Source organism: Anguilla rostrata, chromosome 1 (assembly GCF_018555375.3).
Source record: "Anguilla rostrata isolate EN2019 chromosome 1, ASM1855537v3, whole genome shotgun sequence".
NCBI lineage: Eukaryota > Metazoa > Chordata > Actinopteri > Anguilliformes > Anguillidae > Anguilla > Anguilla rostrata.
In genome coordinates, this window is record NC_057933.1 from 20068462 (window position 1) to 20092325 (window position 23864).

General features: G+C 40.2%; 3 protein-coding genes across 6 annotated transcripts in view; 1 reads left to right on the top strand and 2 right to left on the bottom strand.

Moving 5' to 3' along the window:
• The window catches only part of tmem63c (transmembrane protein 63C), a 59797-nt gene extending 50282 nt beyond the window's left edge, over positions 1–9515 (bottom strand). For all 3 annotated transcript variants that reach the window (XM_064328816.1, XM_064328801.1, XM_064328806.1), the window contains exons 1-2: positions 9436–9515; positions 6997–7110 (exon numbers count right to left, since the gene is read on the bottom strand). The gene's annotated coding sequence lies outside the window, so the exon portion shown is untranslated. The remainder of the gene's footprint in view (positions 1–6996; positions 7111–9435) is intronic.
• On the top strand, positions 7843–12894 carry zdhhc22 (zinc finger DHHC-type palmitoyltransferase 22). The gene is made up of 4 exons (XM_064328850.1): positions 7843–8000; positions 8502–8571; positions 9137–9694; positions 10677–12894. Exons 3-4 carry the CDS (start codon positions 9139–9141, stop codon positions 10946–10948), a joined length of 828 nt encoding a protein of 275 aa, XP_064184920.1. The 5' UTR covers positions 7843–8000; positions 8502–8571; positions 9137–9138; the 3' UTR covers positions 10949–12894.
• A 71-nt stretch (positions 12895–12965) lies between these two features.
• cipca (CLOCK-interacting pacemaker a) lies at positions 12966–21967 on the bottom strand. Of its 2 annotated transcripts, none has more exons than XM_064328829.1 (4): positions 21801–21967; positions 20221–20387; positions 19064–19218; positions 12966–18174 (listed from the first exon to the last, which is right to left on the bottom strand). In XM_064328829.1, exons 2-4 carry the CDS (start codon positions 20324–20326, stop codon positions 17290–17292), a joined length of 1146 nt encoding a protein of 381 aa, XP_064184899.1. In that variant the 5' UTR covers positions 20327–20387; positions 21801–21967; the 3' UTR covers positions 12966–17289. The 2 variants fall into 2 exon arrangements, with proteins under 2 accessions (XP_064184899.1, XP_064184908.1); XM_064328838.1 differs by lacking the exon at positions 21801–21967 and adding an exon at positions 20513–21768.
• Positions 21968–23864: the final 1897 nt, after the last annotated feature.

Sequence of the window (23864 nt, forward strand, 5' to 3'; positions counted from 1 at the left end):
CACCGAATCACACATTTGTAATATTATGACTAGAGAAAATACCGCCTAACTGTGAATTAAACATCATGAGTGGCTCTCCATTCACAACCTTGTATGTAGGGGTAGGGCCTGTCTCTATGGAGACCAAATCCCTGAGACAGAAAGCAGCTGGTAGGAACTACTCTGATGCAGCTCCCAAATTCCCTGCTCAACCTGTGAGTTTATAATAATAATAATAATAATAATAATAATAACAACAACAACAAGATGGCACTCAGTTGAGCGCATATCTCTGCCAACGCTATGCGACTGTCAAGATATGCCAGTTCCACATGTTGGATTTTTATCAAAAGTTAATAATTTCTTCCATGCCCTTCACATCAGGAGCTGCATGCATTTTCATGACTGTGTCTCAAATCGGGCATGAGACACGCCTGTTTAAATTCCAGCCACTCTTAAGCATTTTAGTCAGTCATTGCAACATCACATAGCCAATCAGTACTATTTGTTCAGTGGCCAGAAAATAATTCCCCAGCACCCGCCTGCTGATACAGTAGATGCACAAGGTGTTTCAGGGTATTATGTCAATCAGTTTGGAAGTTACATGCCTTTTTGTGAGAAGCCATGGCCCCTGCCAACACACCCATTGAGCAATTGGTGAAAAAAAAAACTGTTCTTCCTTGCCTCATGACCAACACTTCCCACAAAGTTTTGTGGTATTATGTGGGATTTACATGCCATTTTGTGAGAAGCCACACCCACTATATCCCCCTTTGGCCAACTGGTGTGAAAAACCAATCAGTTATTCTTTGTCCCCAAATTATCCTTTGCCCAAAGTTCTGTGGAATTATGCAAATACATTTGAAATTTATATGCCATTTTTGTGAAAAGCCATACCTACTGCCACACCCCCCTTTGGCCAGTTGGTGTTTATTGGTCCATCCTTGCCCCAATACCAAGTCTTCCACAAAGTTTCATTCAAATCCATGCATAACTTTTGGAGATACTCTGCTAACAAACAGACAAAAACCGACAGATGGAATGGGGTGAAAACACAACCACCGTCAACTCTGTTGATGGAGGAATTAATAATAAACACTTTTCAAACATTCAAAATATTGGTTGAAAAACTTAAATAAGTTGTAAGAACTAAAAAACAAGAAAATATAAAATAATTAAGATTAAAATGAAATAAATAAAATTTATAAATGATAAAAAGAAAGTTTTAAAAATGTATTTTTCAGAAGGATGTTCCAGAGAAGACTCTTGAGCCCTGATTGTTCTGATTGGCATCTTCTGTCTGGTTAAATAGGTTTTTTTAAATCATGCTTTCTGGGGACAGAAAACCAGGAGATGCTTGAACAGGTAACTCTGAGATGTACTGAGAGGCAACACTATGCAAAACCTGAAAAAAAGTTATTAATAAGACCTGAAAATCTGTTCAAAATACAGTGATTAACTAGTGAGATGAGCTAAATTTCTAAATATATCCATTTAACAAGGGGAAATAAAATGTGGGCCTCCTTAATTCCCATTCTCAACTTAGTGGTGAGAAGCCGATGTGACAGACAGGAAATGAGTAGGAGTGCCAGGCTGTCACGGCGATGAACCCATGCCACCCAATTAAACACAATACACAAGGTATAAAGATGTCACTTTTGGGGAAACAACTGTTGTCATCTGCATTGAAAATAGTTATTATTCACCCACGCGCCTGTTATTGTGCTCCCGAAGGGATTTCAAGCACAAAAACATAGACAGCAGTGGAAAAAAATAAGAGAATAAATATGGAATGGATACAGTCACACAACAGTTACGCGTTCCTACTCCAACAATACAGGGCATCTCAGATTGTCTGTATGGGATGGAAGGTGCTGCAGCAGTTAATAAGGAAGCAGAAGATGGTGCGTTGAATAAAATGCACAGCAAAGGAAGTGCCCTATAGGACACCTGCTGCCTCCTGTGTCCCGAGTATCCTTGAAGTTAAACAGAGGCTGTATATAAGGTGTGAATGAGAAGCTGGCATGTGTGTAATGGTGTTTATTGAAATGCATCCTTAACTTTTGAAGGAGATCTTAATCTCCTCTCCTTTCCTCTATAGCCCTTTGCGGTTAAAGTGAGCTATAATGCAGAAAGAGCAAATTAGAAAGAGAGAGGTCTGTAAATTAAAACCCATTTGTCTTCATCTGCCATCATGCAGCATTGGGTTATCCCAAGGGGAAAACACTGGTACAGTAACTAAGGGAACCAGAACAGCGCCTGGAGGTCAAATAGAGACATTATTTTGGTTCCGTTCATTGATCAGGTATGAAATTGTTCCCCGGTCTAATTAAGCACGTAGCTTTCATGAATCATGAGAGTCGATATTTTCACAGGTCAAAAATTATGAGGGAGGAGATCTGAGAACAGGCCTTCAGAACATTCACAAGATGAGAAGAGATGAGTCACGGACGAGCATCAGACTTTTCCAGCAATATGCCAGCATCACAAGGGAAACGAAGGAGAAATACACACAGATATTGCTCATCAAAGCAAAGTAGCAAGCAATTCCAATTAAAACCCCTTAATAGCCACAATTCTTTCCAGTAGGGATGAACAGGATCCATCTTCTGCGACTTAGGGGGCTGCACCACACAGTGCCACTCCTTTGAGATCCCATTGATTTCCCATGCCCTCCGCTCAGAGTTCTTATTACTACACCCAACAACCAGCACGGGCTGGGGGAGTGAAGGTGTCAGATTCAGCCTGGTTTCTTATATGGGGTGACACCCCGCACACTGACCTTCTCATTCCAAAGAGCAAATGACAGAGACTTCCGAGGTGACTGGAGAGGAAGCAGCAAGTCAGAGATTGGTTGATCGAGAGACGAATGCATCAGGATAGGATACAGGATAGGCGGGGGCTTCTCATCTTCACTGCAGAGAGTTGATGATTGATGAGATTCACAGTGGAATAATATGGCCCAGGAAGTCGATCTGCTGACGCAGCATGTGCGTGCATTTGTGTGCACAAGCATGTGCGTATGTGTGTGTTTCTGAGAAAACATGATTGTGGTTATGGATATAAGTAAGGATAAATGTTTGTAAAAGCACACGTGCATGTGTCCATGCATTCCTGACTGTACTTATCAGAAAGGAATCCAACAAGACACTCAGATGCACCTCAATGCAAATTTACTGACACTCCCAGGAAGCAGGACATCAACCAAGGAAGCAATAATGGCAGTACTGATGTTGAGAATAGAGGTAGAGGAAAAACGATTCCACATCACAGTTACTGGGGAGCATCCCCTCCATTGTGAAGAGAATACAGATCAATGATAAACAAAAGGAGCACTATGCCACTTCTACATGCAAGAGGCCAAATGAACCACATCTCTCAGCATCCTCTGGCCCTCTCTTCCCATGACGCCATGTTAACTTCAGTCCAGGACTTTAGAACAGTCAAACAAGACACCTAACACCCCATCCAAACAGCAGTACCTTAAGATCTTGCTCTGGATTTCATTTTTTCCAAAAAGGATAGGTTAGGACAGGGCTGGTTCTATGTTTAGGTGGTATAGGCAGTTGCCAAGGGTGCCATCTGTATCGGGGAAATTGGGAAAAAGAGATGGTGCATTCATGATAGTTGGTAAAATCCCCTCCCCCAGCTCTGTGAGTGCTACCAATACCCCCCCTAACTACACAGGGCAGCAGCTCTCTAGAGTTTTACAACTAAATAAAATGGCTCAACTACCTTACTGATCAGTTGTCTTTTCTGGATTTCTTATTAAATTTTTAATTTCACGGAATTTAATTAATTTACTTTAGGATCCTGCCAAAAATTGGACTTCAGCAGGGTGCTGTGAAGAGGAATATCTAACCAAAGCTTAGTGAGACAGAGAACCTGGGACATTACACAGTATTAATCTCTTCCATGTTAGACCTTCTTCCATAAACATTTCAGACATAAAAATACAACAACTGAACACTAGTAGTACAATGTGCAATGTTTCTGTTGGTGGAGAAATGTTTTTTTTTCTGAGCAAAGTAATATGAAAAGCATGATCCATGATGGGTGGTTTTAGAATAAAACTGGCTTGTCAACTCATAGGCAGATGGACTATTGATCAAAGACACTCCTTCCTGTGAGACACTGCAGCTTAGACATGCGAGCGTGCCATGGCATACAGGAGGACAAATCCCTGTTCGCTCACAGTCACACAAGAAGGGCTTGCACCTTTGGACATCAAAGCTTAAGTTTAATTCCAGTGGTCCCGCAGAGCTTTGTTAACCTCTTATTTTTAATGCTGATGAATATTTAAAGAACCAAGCAGCTTAAACTGGGGTCCATCTCCCTGCTACAGTATATCAACTTTCATTCTGAAAACTGAAAGCTTGTTGCAATATTAATGCGTCTGTTGCGAGGAGAAAAAAAATGTCTCAACAAATATCCTTTCCCTTTCTTGAGAGAAGAGAGAAAAAAAAAAACGCTTGCTTCCACTAATTCTCCCATGGCTGTCCTGTCCCTTACATTCTATTGTGAATGCTGAAGACGTCCGGATTGTTTCCACAGTGAAATGTATTGCATTATAGCGAAGGGCAAGACATGCAATACTAAAAACGAGGAAGCGCATCCCATCTCATATTCTCTGAAACATGCAACTGTGAAAATAAAGACTCCGGAAGCACACATCATGGAGAAGGAAAGGAATCAAAGAAAGACCTTGTATGTGTCAAATTAAAAGCCTTGAAACAGAACTGCAGACTCAATAGAAAGCTTAAGAGGAAAAATGCACCTGGTCTCCTATTTTTCTGCACCCAACCTGAGGACCAATACCTTTCTAGAGACAAATCTTCTCTGCTTTACTTCCCCTTTCTGAGAAAAGTGAAAGAATGGATAAGGAATGTAGACTGTCCTCCTTCAAAAAATAAAAAAAATAAGAAAATATTTCATTATCATTTCACTGGCCCTAAACTAAAGCTGAACTGCAACTGAATTAAATATGAGGCCTTATGAAAATCTGTGAAATACAGAAATAATGTTTGTATTCAATGTTATAATAAACATAGGTTTTCTGAGATTAAATAGACTTTCCTTTTGGTACACTTATTACAGCTATTGAGCAAGTTAAGCCAGAAAGATAAAACAAATGACCCAATAAGATGCCAATTCCTAGGGCAGGAAAGGTTTTAGACCAACAGTCACAAACCAATTATAATTATGGCATTTGAAAAGCTTATTTCCTTAAAAGCTTTGAATACCACAAATGTCAACAAGATGTACAACACATTTGGAAGTGTTTCAGCCAATATTCTTAATGGGGAAAAATGGAAATGTGAGGCCACATATTACAACAGATATTCATAAATATCAAACTCACAAGCAGCAATACCCACTGCAAATAATAGCCAATTCACATTATCATATTCATATTTCTGTATAAAAGTGGATTCTAAATGCTCAAATATACCATAGAGCTCAGCGGAAATGCCTCAGGTAGTTGCCTGTGCAAAAGCCTGGTAAATTTACCAGACAGTATACACAACTAACTAATGTAGACAGGGGATACGATAATCCACAGAAAAAGTTTGTCAACAGTCATTCATTTATCCTGTTTGAACAGTTTATTTATGATAATAAAATATATTATATAGTGCATATGATATGGTTGTATATAAGCTCTTATTTTAAAAAACTAAAACATGTTACCATTCTATGCATTATTAGCATACAAGCACTACACCCTAAATCATTATGATATGATATATGTGACATGGTTGTTTTACAAACAACAGCAAGAACAACAACAATAACAAACTGGTATGTATTGCATTATACCAAGGAGACAGGCTTTCCATCACTTCTTATTATAACAAAAAGTCATTTATATATTGTACCTGAATTTCCAAGATTTGGCTTGCATCACTCACTGGAGCAGGCACATTACCTTTACTTTTAATGTAAGTAATCAGTTTAAAGTATAAATAAAAAACTGCACAATACATTTTGAAGAATGAAATCAATGATTTTTTAAAATTACTTTTTTACAATTACTTTTGGGCCAAAAACTTCAATAGCATACTGCTGCAAAGACAGAGATTAGATTGTTTTTGTTATTCTTGTTATTTTGTCTACTTTTAAGGACACACAAAAATTAGGACTTTGATTATTGTTCCTTATATCTATGAGGTCACAAAGAATATTCCAGTCTGGAAGGGAATATGGATTGTGGTCAATGAATTTCAATCCGCAGCGAAAGTATGCCATTTTCATACATTCAGTATGTCTTTAAAATGTTTTGAAGTAACAAGTCTGCTTTCGTAACATATATCCAAAATACACTCACATCACACACATTGCTTTCTGGCCACTGTTAACATGTGGCTTAGTAAGTCCTACAGCATGATAACTGCATTGTTTCTAAAGACACTATACATGCACGTATGACTATCGTCGGTTTATTTTACATCGATCTTTATCACATGGAATTCATTTTTAATTCCTAAACTGACAACAATATTTCGAATATTTATCGCGACAATCGTTCTACATATCAATGCTTGCTTCTTGTATTGAGAAACGTGCTCTAAAACACTAGAAATATAACCTAGCAATGATTAATTTGAAAAACGCAAGAAGCATATACATTTTAACTGATGGAGAAAATTCCTTCGGGGAGACGGGGTCCCCAATGGGCGGAGTCACTTTAAAACCAAGTTGTGCTAATAATGAAGCACAACATTTTTCAAATACTCGTTTAACTCCTCATCTAATGTCACATTGTGTAATATCCCCATGCAGAACACGCGCACTATCAATTTCAATGTGTTTTTCTGCTGGTTGTTTTGTTATGTTCACTACTGCAGTATCCATACACAACTGCTCAATCAATCCACCCACTTTTTTAAAGATATAGCCAACTTAACGATAACTGGACTGCGTGCATTCAGACCGCATGCGTGACAAAAATAATTATGATATTTCGAAATAATTAGTAGTAATACTGACAGCCAACACACAATTAAAATAGCTCACCTTTTCAACGGTAGTTTTCGTCAACGTCAGGTCAGGATGCTCTTGGTTTTCTGCATCAGCACCGAGAACCAAGAGGAACTCCCACAGGCTCAGGGACCGTCTAAAAATTCACACCTGATTCAAGACAAGGGACCATGGTCAAACTAGGAATTATCATGAACATTGTTTACGTTCCTTCATGTATTACCTCATATATTTATCTATGTATTTAAGCTGAATGCATGTTCTTGAATTGTTCACAATCAGTTATATTCTGAAAAGAAAAACAGCAAGAAAGAATAGTAACAGTATCAATTCTGTAGTTTTGTGTATATGGAAACAGTTTAAAATACTACACTGATTTCTCTGAATGTTCTACCATATAACAATTTCAAATCACAAACATTTTCAAAAAGATTACAGTGTATTATTTTAACAATAAGCATGTGTCAGGTCACGGTGTCACAAAACGTAGTCAACTACAATTGTTGACATTCAAAGGTCGGAATTGTTATTAATGGTTGAATGGGGACATCTGCTGGTAACATATCAGACTATATGAATCCATTAACTGAAGATGGGGATGGCCTCTCGCCAATATATTTCATGCACATATGAATGAATGAATACATATATACATACGTGCAAGCATGCATGAATGCATACATACATACATACATGCATATGATCTAGCCTATTAATATAGTCCAAGGCGACTGTGAGGCAGAATTGAGGCAAAATAAGTTCGCAAGTTTTTATCTGGAAAATCTCACCGTTACCTGGGTTGTTTTGTATTAGTAATGTTGGTGTCCACACCAGTAGGCGGTGCTACACAATCCTCAACACAGCGGCAGTATCAAAAGCTAACATTTGGATCTTCTTGGCAGCAAGGAATCTCCTTGTTTTTTGAATGAGTTGTGCACATAGAATTGTGGTTGTGCATCCCTGTTGATGTGTCCGTGCACGAGCTTTAGTGGTTTGGTGCTGAAAGAACAGCTCCGTCGTATGAAAGAAGCTGACGGCAGGTAATGGATGTTTTACAATTCAGTTCACGACGTAATGCGATATAAAGAATAACAATTTCATACATAAGATATAATCAACAATATTAATCTAAAGTTCAACCAGTATTTATCGGCATTACTGCATTTGCCACATGCCGATGTGTCGCTATGCATTGCGAAACGGAAGGTATTTGTTTTTAAACGATTGAATTAAACTCTCACAGCCTTCCTTATATATAACGCAATGTCTAAAATAAAATCAAAACCACTGAGGGATTTCCTACATAGCACAGTTTGCACAGTTATTTAACTTCTTACGTTTCAAGAGAATATTTCTGCATTTATAGTTGGACACAAATTAAAAGGATGTAGATAATTCACTGGTGATGTATTGATGCGTCGTTCGTCATTTCAAGTGAATGGGCTGTTAAGTTCTGCCATAGAACGACCGCAGTAAATGTTTCGTAATTGTGCTGTTTTCGTTTCTGTAAAGATGAAAATGTCACGTTTTTCACCCACCAGAGGCAGACATAGGAGCGTGATATATCTGGATTTAACCGGCTAACTCTTCTGTGCAGCTAAATCGACACAGGTAAGATCGCCAGGATAGCTGGTTTATAGGGCATTGTTCATTGCCTATGTTAGCTTTGTCTCAAAGAGCACAATGTGTTAGCCTATTTGAGATCCAGATTAGCAGATTTATTTTTGAAAATCAATTGTTAGCCTAATTTGAGCAAGATTGTATGGGAACATAGCTTGTAGTTAAACTAAAGTTCAAAAGGCTTCAAGGGCCTACAGTAATATTTTAACCAAAACGTGATATAGGGTTATAATATTGACTATATTGTAAAAAAAAGAAAAAGAAAAAAAGAGTGGGTGCCATTTCTATTTCGCCCCTGCCAATAAACCTGTTATTTTAAGAAATTATAGGGGTGTATAAATATCAGGCAGTGAAACCTCAATCTTGTGACATTAGTCATTTTAACCAAGTAGCCTAGCTTACGTTCTACATTCTCCAAATAAACGTGACCTGATTTATTTACTGCACTTGTTCAATCTTTGGTGCAAAGTAGATTATAGTTTCCACGTCTGAATCTCTCATATTGAGCATTCAGCCAATGTAACATTGCTCAATTAATGACTGTTTATTTTCACAGGAATGTATATCAGAATGTTGAAACTCAGACTCCTCAATGCTATCGCCCCCGCCTACTTCTTCACTGCGACAATAGTAACCTTTGGCCTGCACTTTTACTTTTTCATACCAACAATTTTCCAAACTCCGGGCACCCAACTAAGCGCTGCTACTTTTTTCCATATCGTCGTTTTCCTATACCTGATGCTGAATGCTCTGGGTAACTACACAATGACGATTAGACACCCAGCAGAGAGCGCGAATGAAAATGTAATACCGATGTGTTCGCCAGATTGCCCGGACCGGGTGGACGCTCATTACCTCCTGAACGGCCGTCATTTCTGCAAACTCTGCAAAAAAGTGATCCTGAAAAGAGACCACCACTGTTTTTTCACGGGAAACTGTATTGGCAACAGAAACATGCGCTACTTCATAATGTTTTGCATCTATACCTCGTGCACCTGTCTGTATTCTTTGGTTCTGGGAGTGGCTTATCTCACAGTGGAGTATTCAATTTCATTCGAAAACCCACTGACCTTCCTCACCTTATTGCCGCTTTCCACTGGTTACTTCTTCCTTGGTGAGTTCACGTGCTAAGTGCGCTTATTTCCGGTCTTTCGAATAATTCTGAATTTATTCTGAATTTATTCAGAAATTCAGTGAAGCACTGAATTTTGGGAATTTGATGATTTTCTATTTCTGCTACACCTGTTTCAGTTACAATGCCTCGACTGGCTTTGGTTAAGGGAATCTCCACTGAGAAACAAATTAACAGAGATGAGAAAATTAGGACTATCTCTCATTTGGTTCCTGTTTTTAAATTATCGACCTTGTTTATCTGTGTTTATAAACTGAAGCCTTTGTTTATGAACACAATTGAGCACTATACTATGGGATTACTGGCTCTGGCTCACAAGCTTGCCTTTTTAAGGGGCTGTTGACTGTTCTCAGTATCCAAAGGTGTGGGTTTAATTGGTCACTGTTTTGACTGGAAACCGAGGCATTGAATGCAAACATAAATACAAATCAAGGATGATGAAAAACATGCCCCCAGATATAAAGAACAGTTGGCACCCTTTCAAAAAAGGAGGACTGAAAATCTTAATATGCATTGAAGTATATAGCTCATCCAAACTTGTTTTTCCTAGAAGTTCTTGCTATTTCATTCATTTTATTTAAATTGAGACAACAGTAGCAATACAGGAATATATGTAAAGATGTTACTGGTCAAAACTTTTTTAGCTATCACCATGCATGACTATAAATGGTGCTGTCTTCTCCTTGAAATGTATCACGGAATTATAAATACACTCACTACACGCCAAGTAATAGTACATGGCACTGTAATGATAAGAAAGCCCAGAACAAATCTAAGAAACTTACATACATTTTATACTTAGCATTGCTTCCTGTTCATCCTGCTTGGTAGCACGCACAATAACGTCCTCTTGTATGTTCAGCAGTCACTTCAGCACTTCATTGTAAATACACTGGATCAGTTGTTAGAGGCAGTGACGTGATGTAGCGGCTTTTTGAAGGGCGCCCCTTTGTCCTCCTCTCAGGGACCGTATCTGGCCTGCAGTTCTTCCTGGTGCTGATGCTGTACGTGTGGCTGGGCATCGGCCTCACCTGCGCTGGCTTCTGCTGCCAGCAGGTGCTGCTGGTGGCGCGGGGCCAGACCTGGTGCCAGTTTCGACGGGGCCAGCTGGTGGAGGCGCGCTCCTCCTGGAGGGCCAATCTGAGCGACGTCTTTGGCACCCGCTGGGTACTGGGCTTCTTCCTGCCAGTGCAGACAGTGGAGGCCTCGCCCAGCGATGCCCGCAAGCATGACTGAGCCCACACCCACGCCCAGGCCCACCTTGGGAGAAGTCTTGTGCCATTTGTCATTCTCAAAGGCCTGTGCAACTCACCTCATGTGTCGATCTGTCTCATGAAGCAGGATTTCCTGCACAAGAGAACCATTTATAGAAAAATGCTTTTGTTGTCATTTGAAAACATGCATTCCGAAACATGATGTTCTGAACTAGATAATCTAGGCTGACATTTCTCACTTTCACTTGGTTATTATGCTCTTCATTCTGTATGACTAATGCAATATGGTGAGAAAGTTAAATAGTCTGTGATACCAGATGAACAATACTGGGCGTTTGATGTCTGATGTCGACCACATTTGTGCAGCATAGTGCAGCATGGTGTAGTGAAAATGTTTCAGTCCTTTGTCACCAAACATCATGACCAAGAGATGGCAACGGTAGGAGAGTGTCAGAACAAGCAATGTAATTACTCTCCTAATTAACCTGCATGTTTCTTGAGGTGAGCCAGTAGGGCGTGTGACCCTGAGGCGGTAAAGAGTTATGGTTGGTGATGAATCTCTGCCAATACTGTGAGTGAAAGAGGATGCCTTATGAGTAAGCGAGTGGTTTCGTAAGTTCATTACTATTGAATGATATTGAACTTAATACAAAGTAACCATAAATTGCCAGTGTTCTTGCCTACAGTGTTACAATGAACAGGCAGCGCTCTCATTTTCTGTTTACTACCCTGGAGTATAATGTCATCTCTAATGAAGCATCTCTGTTGCACATGCTTTATCAGTTCTTCCTTTCAGGTTTAGCACTGCTTAATATCAGCAATCAAGGAAAGTAGAAAGTGATGTCTCCCCACCCGCTTTGGTAGCAATTAGTGTATTATACATAATATATTGAGCTCCTGCTATAAATCAAGGACTCAATATCCATTACTGTGTCTGAAACTGTATGAACGGATTCAAGGGGGGTATCTGCCAGGGAAGGGTTTACTCATTACATTCTTCTTTAATTAAGAGTACCCATTAAGTAAGACAAAAACTTGTATCAGTGTATCAGTGTAAAAATAATCTTCAGGACAAAAACACAGGCTGAAAGAAATTTTCTTTTGTTTTGTACATTTCAGGGATTACCAGTGTCCTTATTGGGTACATCCTTAAAACCGGAAGGGCTACTTACCAGAACGTTTAAAAAAAATGAGACCCGCAGGTGATAAATACCTTTCTGAAATGCCAATGACCTTTAGCCTCGATCACAGGAAACTGCCACAGGGTGTGCACGCTACAAGAATGTAACTTTTCTACGACTTTCCAAGAGTGTCACAAAGAATGTACATTTTGGTATGTTTATAAGCATATTCATTATTTCAAACATCTCTGTTGTTAGCCCCTGCTTTTAAGTGTGAGGAATTACTTGCACACACATTATTTGGCAAATAAACAATTGTTCCAAGAAGCTGAACAAGATTTCAGTGAGCTCCTAGAACACAATGTACTGTGATGATGAAAAGGGGAGGTGGTAATCCTTGTGGGGACTATCCAATGAACCTTTCTCTGACCTCTCTATAATCAGAGAGAACAAAATGGAGAATAAAAAAACCATGTTCCAGCCAATAAGGCTTGTGAATCCACACACATCCCATGTCTTAAATTAAGTACATGCTGCTTTGTTGAAGTTAGACCAAACACAGAAAGGCTTCTGTGTAATGACATTATTTCACGAATACAGAATTACATTCGGACATTTTGTATGTGTATTACATAGATATATATCCTTCGTATATAAAGTGTTTGTTTAAACTTAATTATACAAAACACATGTCGGAAGCTTACACAGAATACTTGTTCAGTTGTTAAGGTAACAGAATGATGAAACAACCAGGTTTTATCTGAACATGCTTTGTAGAACTGTGTACTTTTAAGTCCTTAACTGGCTAGAATTTTTCTTGTTAAACCAATAAAAGTGTTTAAAATTCTCGGCATGTCCTTTTCTATATATAATTTTCATAAGCACCACACAAATCACAGCAGCGCAATGAGACAGCCCTTTAAGGAAAAAAAACATTTATTAAGCAAACATGTCAATGCAAATGGTCTATTAAAAAAGTACAAAAAAAGGAGCACTTCAGCAAACTAGAAATGATAGAAACAATGTATCGTTGTGCCGTCTTCCAATTCCAAATGTTGCATAGCTTCTCAACCCATTTCATGGTGCAAGATCTTCATTAGTCTTCCAATTATTTTTTTTCAACCTCTTGTTTTGGTTACAAATCCGCAGTAAATCTTTCCAACCAACATAATGCCTAGTGCAAAAAAAAAAAGAACTGAAAACACTTAACTACAGAGAGAGAACAAGAGATTTTATAAATATCTATGCCCTAAATGACCTAGAAGATTGGCATGTTTGAATGTCAACGCTTTAGAAAAAGTCAGATTCATAATAAATGGATGAGCTACACATTGATCGTTTGGGATAAAATGAAATGTTTTTGCCAATCCTCCTAAAATCACATCAAACAACATGTTTCTGTGGTTCCTTATGGACAGTAAAACAATTCACATCTGTAAAGTCAGTACATTACTGCAAAACACAGGGAAACCTGTGTTAAATTCACGAGGTACTGCTTTTCCACAAATATCAAAGTACGTTTCTTAACTATTGTGACTAAAATTCTCTCGAAAACCAAGTAAAACTCACTACTGTGCTACAACTATCCAACAATTAAGACAAGCTACTCCTTACAGCAGTATTTCCAAACCGTAACCATGTGCTTCCCCCCCCCCACCCGGAGTACACTTTATTCCACCTGGTTGGAATACTTAACCGATGCAAAACATATGCACACAGGCAAATATAATAGAGTGCATTCCTTCAAACAACTAAGGAACTTTGTCCTTTACTTTGCGTAGTTAAACTCTTACTCTTGTTGACGTGTTGCTCAAGTAAAGGAAAAAGCACCATCATGGCTAGATTAAATTCACCCCATAGAGAGGGCAGGCTACAAAACATAATAAAAATTAAATAAAATTTGAAAAAATCTCAGCGATCCAGTGTAGTTTACACCACTGTACATTTTGAAAATCCAAATGTCCACCCATTATTTACTTCTGAGGAACACAACAAGATGTGTGGTATGTTATAGTCACCGGCAGCAATGCAGTGCAAATAGGCCGTTGCGTGCGCACTGACTGGCTTTCATTTAGCCACTGCTGTGCACACAGATATAGAAAGGTAGGAAGTAGCTCAAGTTCTACCTAAAGTCTAGAAGATGACCAAATACCAGCAGCAACCACACACACACACACACACGCACGCACGCAAACACACACACATTTGTCTAAGACCCATTGTCTAGTACATTATATGCACAAGTCACATTTTAAGAACACATAACTTTCAGTGGCACACAGAGGAATTCAAAAAAAGCTTGTTATTTACAGACACTTTAAACACATTAATAAGCAAAAAAAAAAAACATATAAACTGAAAATGAACAAACAGAGATTACATGATGTCACTATTCCAGAGCAATAATAAATTATGACATCATGACATTTTAAGTGTACTGATAATTCAGCAACAGAAAGGATAACCATGGCTGCCATTGAAACGGTAATACCCAACAGGGGAGGCCTGAAGGCGAGTGCAGCACCACTCATTACAATGGCCACGCCTTCGGCTTTCACATGAAACCAGTTTAATCCATTCCAACAGAAATGAGCGGAGAAGACCATCGCTTCTGACATGCAACACTGAAGTCTTTCACCATCTCCCAAGTACACGCTGTGACCGTTGTATGAAGCGGTTCAGTACAATGAACTCTCGTTAGCAAAAACGCCACCCCACAAACAGTGGCGGGGAAGTTGAGCTACAGTTGCACGAAAACGTTTGTGCACCCTTTGGACTCGCTTGGATTTCCGCATTATTTACTCATTAAGTATGGTCTGATCTTCATCAAGGTTCAATGATAGACAAACACAATCTGCTTAAACTAATAATAAACAACAGTACTTCTTGCAACACCAAAACCTCATCCAAGCTGTGAAGTATGGTGGAGGGAGCATCATGTCTTAGGGCTGCTTTGCAGCCTCAGGGCCTGAACAGATTGTAATCACTGAGGGATCTAATAATTCAAAATAGTATCAAGCAAATTAATAGGAAAATGTCATGGTAGCAGTTTGTCACCTGAAACTTAATAGAAGTTTGGTGATGCCGTGAGACAATGACCAAAAACACCTGCATAAATCAACAAGAGAATGTTTTAAACAGAAGAAAATGCATTTGTTGGACCAGACCTTAACCCAATTGAAATGTTGTAGCGCGACCTAAAGAGGACTGTTCATGCAAGTAATCTGAGAAATATCAATGAACTGAAGCACTTTTGTAAATAGGAATGGAGTGAAATCCCTCCTAGCCATTGTGCAAGTCTGATACTAGATATGTGAACCGTTGTATGTTCTCCAGCCTAAACCGAGAATGTTTGGATAATGTGTTCAAACATGAAAAATGCAATTGTGTGTGTTATTAGTTTACGCAGAATGCTTTTGTCCATTATTGCGACTTAAATGAAGATCCAACCACAATTAATACAGAAATCCAGGTAATTCCAAAGTGTTCCCAGACTTTTTCTTGCAACTGTACATTTATGGGCACACATTAACATACAATGCACATGGATTCCATACACTGTTATGCAATGGCATGCCAGGCAAGAGATGATGGAAATACCTAAATGAACACAGCTCCTCATGCTTGTGAAATAGTGTTAAACACTTGAACACAATCAGGGGTAAAGAAAAATGACAAATTAGCTCTTTCAACAGGAAGCAAATGGTCTTACAGTTAGTCCAATGACCCCTCTGAAGTCAAAAGGCATCATCACAGAGCACAACTGTCCCACCAAAGAAAAAGAAAAAAAAGATAAGATAAAATATCAGATAAAATCCAAAAGTAGGTACAGTAATGTTCACTTCATTTTGATACTAAGAACAACCAGCAAGAATAATAGCATGTGTTAACAGCATATGAATTTCGAGCAACTATGATGGCAAAGTACAAACTCAACATCATACCCCAAACACTCAAATAATCTACTTCCAAAACAATGCAGGCAAGCATTCAGAATGCATGTTACTTCAGTAACTATTAGTCCTTTATTACTTTAATAAAAGGGAAAGAGGCTGGGTATACTCTGAAAAGTTCTTCATGTTGTTCATTTTTAAACGAAGGGATACCATGTCCACTCTCTTTCACTGTTACTTTCACCCATTGGTGAGCATCTGCTTACATTTGGTATGCACTTGCTCTTGCTTAGCTACTGCACTGCTAATAAGGCGGGTCTTCATAAATATTTTCAAGGACAGATGAACTGCGGCATAAGCAGTGTCTACCTAAAAACAGTAAACATCCTTTTTAAGCGTGAACTGTGTGTGCCCTGACGCACGTGCACACACACGCACACACGCGGTTGGTCACCAGTCATTTCATTTACACCAATTAGATTGTCCACCAAATTCACGAACATACCACTTGCTAACGCAAGCTAAAATCACTTGTTGATACGATGGCTTTGCCAGCTGGAGAAACCATGGGATAAAAAAAAAAACAACGTAGCTCTCAATAGAAAACAGAAGCTTCAAATCAATGCTGTTGCTTTTCAGCTAGAATGAGATGCTGTCCAACTTAGTTGGATGCTCAATGGAGATATTCTTCAACAAGACGCAAGTGCAAGAGGATACACCAAATAAATACGTTAGGCTTGAATAACTTATTTGCCGAATACAAATAAAGAATAAAAACACTGCCTATGGCATTACTAAAATAGTACAGCTTACACAAGGCTAGGCTCATTTAGCAGTTTAAGACTATGAATGAAGCAAGGACAGGACTTTGCCCCGCGGAGAAGAAAAAAAAATAAATCACAGCAGACTCGAGACAGAACTCTCACCGCTGCTCCACGTCTTCATCAGTCAGAACCCGCAGAGAATGCATCCCCACTTAGCCCGGTCTACACAAGCCAGTTCACTGGGAATGAATGGTACTGAGCTGAACAGCTGCAGCGAGCGTGACCTCGCCAGTCAAGTTCAACTTTCCAAATCAATTTGTTTACCAGCATTTTTTTTGCGTTTAGTCATTGAATGTTTTGTCTTGGATTCTACATCGAATGTGCCAAGCAAGTTCCGAGCTGCCAGGTCCACAGCAGGCTCAGTGACCCGCGATGCTCACTGGTCAACTGCTGGGAAAGCACAGTGAAGCCTACTGCAGTGTCACTCGGTAACAGACGGCGAGGGGGGGGTTAAGACTAAACAGTGCGTTTGTTAGCCGGTGGGTCAGGGACACGCATGACCCCTCCCCCGGTGACAGCGCAGCCTCAGGGGAGCATGCTCAGTGTGTCCTTCTCTCTGCCCTCCTGCTCCTCCGGTCCAGCGGAGCCGGTCTCCATCATGCTCAGCTGCAGCCTAGTCCAGACCTGCGGGTCGTCGCTGCACACGGCCTCCACGAACAGGCCGGCGTGCTGCCTGAGCTGCTCCAGCTGGCCCTGGGTGCGCCGGTTCTGCCGGATCAGCTCCTTGGTGCGCAGCGTGATGCCCAGCAGGCCCGACCTGTGCAGGATGTTGTAGGTGTTGCAGAAGCGCTGCTGCTTGCTGTGGCCATCGGGGAGGGAGCCCAGGCAGCTCCCGTCATCTTGGGACTCGGGCCCAGTAGGCCACGCCCAGGGCACCAGGGCGTCAGTCTCGGGGGGCAGGGCGGGGGAGGCGGAGGGCGGCCGCGACAGGGCCGGCCCCGGGCCGTTAGCCGGGTTAGCGGTCGCGGCGGTGTCCGCGACGCCGGGGGTGGGGAGTGGGGCGCAGCGGGAGAGAGAGACGGGCGGGGCGGGGGCAGCGGCGGACGGGATGGCGGCGGGAGCGGCGGGCTTGGCCGACCGAACCGGGCAGACGGGCAGCGCGTCGCGTCTCTGCCGGTGGCGGTGACGCCGCTCCTGGCCGGAGGACAGACCGTTCGGCCTGGAGGAGGAGGAGGAGGAGGAGGCTTTCTCCGAGAGGCCCTCCCCGGGGTGAGGCGCGATTTTGGGGTAGGATTTGAGGATGGGCAGGTACTTCCGGGATTTCCGTCGCTTGTCGGCGGGGCTCTTGTGCGAGGCGCCGGTGCTGTTGGAGACCACCGGCTGCAGAAACACCACCTGGGGCTGAGGAAGCATTTCCAGGGCAGTGGGCTGGAACCCCCAGGGCTTCAGGGCTGGCGCTGGTGTGTTCGGCTAGAAGAACGAAGAGAGTCAGAATCACTACCACTGTTTCACTATACTGTACATTTACGTATTCCACCTGGAGGACAAAAGCTTCATTATTCAAAAGAGCAATACAGAACACATACATACACTGTGCAATTTACTGAACTGATGCTTTTTAATGATACCTTTGCGAAAGTGTGCGTTTAATATATATATATATATATATATATATACACACACATACATATATATACAAATATATACCAAACAAATTTTTACAAACACGGATTCACAAGCTGAGAAATCTGCACAGGACAAGAGGGACGACTGACATTTTTATTACAGGCTGGCTGAACTGCCACTGCGAAGGTGACAAAAGATATTGCTTATTAATGCAAAACTTTGTAAAAAAACAAATTAAACACTTTAGTTATTTTTTCTTTTTTTGTATTTCTGATAACACTTGTAGCCACTGACGTGGTCTTATAATAAGACATTCTACCGATCGTATTCTATAGTGCAAGTGGTAGGCTATCCATTTAACCGCTAATAGGCTACATTCCCGAAGGCTGTAACAGAGTCGTAACATGAACAACATAGCCTATACCATTACCTAATCGAATACCTAAAAGTACCTTTTGTTAAGGAATATGAGCTTGTTTACATGCCCTAAGGCAAAATCTAATCACCTATGCAATGCTATTCATTGAAATGGTTTAATGAAATTTAAACGTTTAATCAATAAAATGAATCGCTCAACATTCTTATTCACGAATTAACGAACAGTTAACTGTAAACGTCCCTAATACAAATAAATATATATATACACACACACAGACACACACACTAAATTCTCATAATTTAAAAATAACTGGAAAGGCAGACAGCCCACTGCGAGCGGAAGAACCCGGCTGACCTGCTTGAGGACGACGTTGTTCATGATGATCATCGGGGAGAGGCTGGGGTAGGACCCCGTCATCACCGCCACCTGGGACGCGGCCTGGCTGCCCCGCCTCCCGGTGTCCTCCGAGTCCATCTGGTCCACGGCGCTCAAGTAGCCCGAGCTGCCATCTGATAAGCGGACAGGAAACGCGGGTCAGCCGCCAAACCGCCCGGATAAAACGCACAATGGAAGTGTTATCAGAGAGCCTGATCGACACGTATCCATGTCACCGACACGGTTTTCTTTACCTCCGGCAGAGCACGAGAAACAGCGCGACTAAGAATGGAGGGGCAGACCCGAGTTAAGCAACACGTAACTTTCAAAAAAAGCTAAAACTGCGTTTCTTGTGGCGCACACGTTTTCAAATAAAGGCGCGTCAACAAATGTACTGAAGCGAACTCGCTAGTAAATTATCGACTTCATTCTTCAAACATTCCAGTTAAAAAACACGCAGTTGGAAAACCAAAGAAGACTGACAATATGACATTACCCATATGCTACATCATGCCCATTGTCAATGAATTTTCTTTGGTTTGCATGTGACCAAAAACTTAAATTATAAAATTGAGTGCATGAGGAGCACATCTGTGAAACAGCCATGCAACTTCGGTACCTACACTTGTGTCTTGCAATTTAAAATTAAATGTACAGAAAAACTTCGCAAGAGACCACATTTTCACTTGAAGTACTCGATTCTCTAAGGAAATGTTAATTCCCTAGCCAAATAAAATGAATGGTAATCCATCTAATTTAGACAGTAAAATTTAAATGAGCAAGATAGCTGACTAATCCAACAGACCTGCACCTGCATCTTTGGGGAAATTAAAACAATAATAAAGAAATAAATTATTGCCAGTACTCCTTAAATGTTTGCCGGTGCTCTTAATATTTTGAAGTTGGGAGCACCAGTGATTAATTTACGATAAATCATTCTGAGCACTGCTTGGGCACTGGGCAGCCCGGTAAAAAAAACCCCAAGGTAGCCAGTGGTGCATTCTAAGCCTATTCCTTGAAAACAAGGTCTTCAACAATGATACATGGCTCAGGCATAACAGAGGAAATGGTGACCTAGATTTGCAATCTGTAGTAACAAACCCCTCTGTAGCAGAGGGGGGTGAGGGTGTGCGGACCTGAGAAACCAGAGTCCCTCTCTGACTCCGGCTTGGATGTCTTCATGCTGTCCACCACATAGGACGACAGCCTCCTGTGGCCGCCCACTTTAGCCTTGCTGCTCATCACGGCTTGTTCTGGCGCTCTTTGCTCAAGCAAGCTGCATCTCCCTCCTGAGAACACCAGGCTGAGGATGAAAAGGAACAATGCAGAGGATGAGTGACATTGTAAAATTTGTAACACTCGAGTTCTCAGTGCAGATTTTCTTCCATTGAAAGAATAAATGGCTCCAGCCGAGCCTGCCTGTCTTACCCATTCAGCTAAACCACTTCGTTAAGATCAGAAGGCCTTAGTTTGCCCGGGGTGGATGAGAAGCCACCATTTAGATGGAAAAGTCAGGTTTATTTTTCTGAACAGGAACTCACATCAGAAGTAACGTTAGAGGATGTTGTGGAGGGTTTAAAGATTTCATACATATTTAGAGATTTAGCTTTCTTGAGTACTCTGAAACACAGATTTTTTTGTAGTGTTACTTATAAGTTCGATTGAAATGCATGTAATTAAAGGAATTCCGAACTAAAGACACGCATGACCTTTTGATTTTTTTTTCCAGGAGGTCCCAGGCCGGCGTACTATTCGTGGAAATTCACAACGGTTTCTCTTTTTTGTACCAGGCAAGCTCATGACGTCAACGGTCAAATAAATATTTTGTGACAGCAAAAAACAAAACAAAACCTACAACAACAAAAAAAAAAAAACATCGAGAATTCGTAAATTTACGAACGACTAGTAACTGAATAAACAAAACGAAAGGCGTAAATTCAGATAATTTTAAAGTGTAAACGTTACTAGGCTACATACATTGTAAAGTTAGTACAGCAGTGACTTCCGGTACATAATGCTAGCTTAGCTAACTACATTGACGTTCACTAACATTAGCCTAGCACTATAAAAGCAAACTAGCACTAGCTAGTTAGTTAACAGTGATTCGTCACACTAAAGGATAACGTTAGCTAACTACCGAGCATGGCTAAAAGGCTGGCATAAAACAGAAAGCTAAGGAACGTTACGTTACGGTAATGAGAAAACCACAGTTCGCTAACAAGCTAGGCCGTTTCTAGCTAGCCAGCTGTCCCCGAACTCCCAATTAAACAATAAAGCTAGCTGGCCTAGCTAGTTAGTAATGTAAACCCTCAATAGCCTACTGCATAGGGTAGTCTAACGTTCAAGTGTTTAACTTATCTGACTACAGACATTGGATTTATGATACAGCCAGACATATTTAACCGGGGAGTCATAGGTCGTGACATTACGACTAACCGACTACATAGTTAGCTAAATCATACATTATTCAGCAACAAAACAGTATTACTCGCTACTACAATGTCTTAATTTATGCAGTCCTCGTCAAGCCTTGGCCTATCTTCAGGAATCTGTAGTATCCGTCTGCCTTACCCTGTGTCGTTACGTATGCTAGCTATTGTATCGCCAAGCTAGCTAACTAGTCCTCGACACACGGTGCAGGACACGGGACCAGAAACCACAGACCCCTATCCCATATACATAATCACATGTCAAAGGAAAATAACCAACAACTCACCCAGTAATTCGGGTTTTCTCAAACACAACAGTACGTTGAACTGTTAATTTCACCTAAGTATGATCGTTCAATTCTTCGGACACTGAATGACACCAACCTTCGTTCTTACTCGCTTTACATTTGCGACTCAATTTGACATTTTACGGCGTGACTGAACAGGCGTTGCTGAGGGAACTGGTGAAACGTCACTTAATTTAGTATGTAACGCCCAGGTAACGCCCACCCTTCGTCTTTTTCTGTTCTCTTATTGGTATGTTGTTGAACCAGAAAACGTGACCTACTTGCAAACAGAGAGCTCTGCGAGTTTGTGGAAAACGTCTGTTACATTCTGGTTACATTATGTAGGCTAAAGGTGTTTCAATTATTCAACATGTTATTTCATCCCGATGAAGTCAATTAATTTTAGGCCTATATTAATTAGATGTGTTGTAATAGGGCAAGATATTAATAATCTTTATAAATTCAAGTTATTTGATTACTCATAATTTTGAAATCGTTCAAGTGTAGCCCAGTCTTTAAGATAAACGAGACGACCTGGGCTTATTTAAAACATTAACATGACTTTTCAAAACAGTAACATTATTTTTGTGACTGATTGATCCAATATTTTACTGCCCCATATGCTCTGATCAGTTATGTTTAAATGAAAATTTCTGTGAAAGATCTATAACAAATATCTTTATTGTTGCCATAGATTACTAGCGAATTGGGCCTGGTCCAGCCATTACTGAGTCATTAAGGATGATCAATATAGGGTGAAGCAGAAAGGGGAAGAAGATAAAAATATTAAACGTTTGCCTACAAGTGAGATTGAGTATTCTGTTATCCATGTCCTAGCACATGCCAGGCACTGTCTATTAACTATCACAAAAAACAAAATAACAAACAAAATAAAATAAAAAACAGTTGCCTGAGCAAAACCAAAAATTTGTCTAGACTGAGGTGTGTACTTCTTGCTTTTCATGATGCGCTCTAGTTAAAATTTTCACAGACATTCTGTAGACACTCTATTATGATTAGAAGACTGAAGGAGTTTACCTGGTGTGAACTGCTACACTAGATATACTGCAGCCAAACAATAATGCATAACCTTGTCATTTAGAGTGACATGAGCCACACAGTGTATTAAATATATCTTGATTTTATTGACAGTAATATATTTATATATAGTATGTACAATATACACTATAAACAAAGATTTATAGAGCTTTCCTGCATTGTATTGACTTAAACTTTAATTGACATAATTATATAAACTTTATTATAGTTTTCCTTGTTCAGTGACTACATAGTTACATGTATGTCCTATCTTGTTCTGTATTCATGTGTTATTTGTGACACCCAACTAAGGAATGTACTATACAGCAAGTACAAAGGAACTATCCATTTGCACTTTCCATTTCAACATCCCAAGATGACCATTTTGAAGAAATGGCCTGCCTGTTGCACAAAACCATCAGTGTTGGGAAAAGTTATTTCTGTGGGCTTATGGACAGAGCTTTCCACATATACTACATATAACACATTTCCTGCTAAATTTTGTATTTAACAACACAACTCTCACCTTTCAACAGGGTCTCCCATGATGGACAGCAGTTATTTTGAGGCAACACCCACCTACCTGGTCTAGGCAACACCATGTAGGAAATGTTGCATTACTTTTTATGTACTTTGTAAAAAATCCCAAATTCAGGGGACAGTCGGGTGATAAGCACATGAAGAATACTTGAATGAATTCCCTTATTTTCCATTCAAAACTTAAAGCAATTTCCTATAGATTTCCTTTCATTGCCCATCTAGGTGGAACACCCATTACACACTAAATGATGCATTTCTTTGCACATTGTTTTAACTGAAATCTGTAACAACTTAATATGAGATGAAGTAACCATGTAGCCTTATAACAGTACAACAGATAGACTGAAATAAGACACATTTAAACTCCTTTGACATGTTTCAGCCACGTCTAGTCTTTAAATTATTTTTGTGCATATTTAGCATTTCTAATATTTTGTTGTGTTGTGATCCCTAAAGCCAAAATCAAAATACTTAAATAATACACTT

What these genes read in the sequence shown, in the direction of transcription:
- cipca (XM_064328829.1), bottom strand. Translation starts at nt 20,326, where the DNA reads ATGAGCAGCAAGGCTAAAGTGGGCGGCCACAGGAGGCTGTCGTCCTAT. An exon ending in GAGGGACTCTGGTTTCTCAG is followed by an intron (nt 19,219 to 20,220) that starts GTCCGCACACCC and finishes TCCGCTTATCAG; the next exon opens with ATGGCAGCTCGGGCTACTTG. An exon ending in ACAACGTCGTCCTCAAGCAG is followed by an intron (nt 18,175 to 19,063) that starts GTCAGCCGGGTT and finishes TCGTTCTTCTAG; the next exon opens with CCGAACACACCAGCGCCAGC.
- zdhhc22 (XM_064328850.1), top strand. Translation starts at nt 9,139, where the DNA reads ATGTATATCAGAATGTTGAAACTCAGACTCCTCAATGCTATCGCCCCC. An exon ending in CACTGGTTACTTCTTCCTTG is followed by an intron (nt 9,695 to 10,676) that starts GTGAGTTCACGT and finishes TCCTCCTCTCAG; the next exon opens with GGACCGTATCTGGCCTGCAG.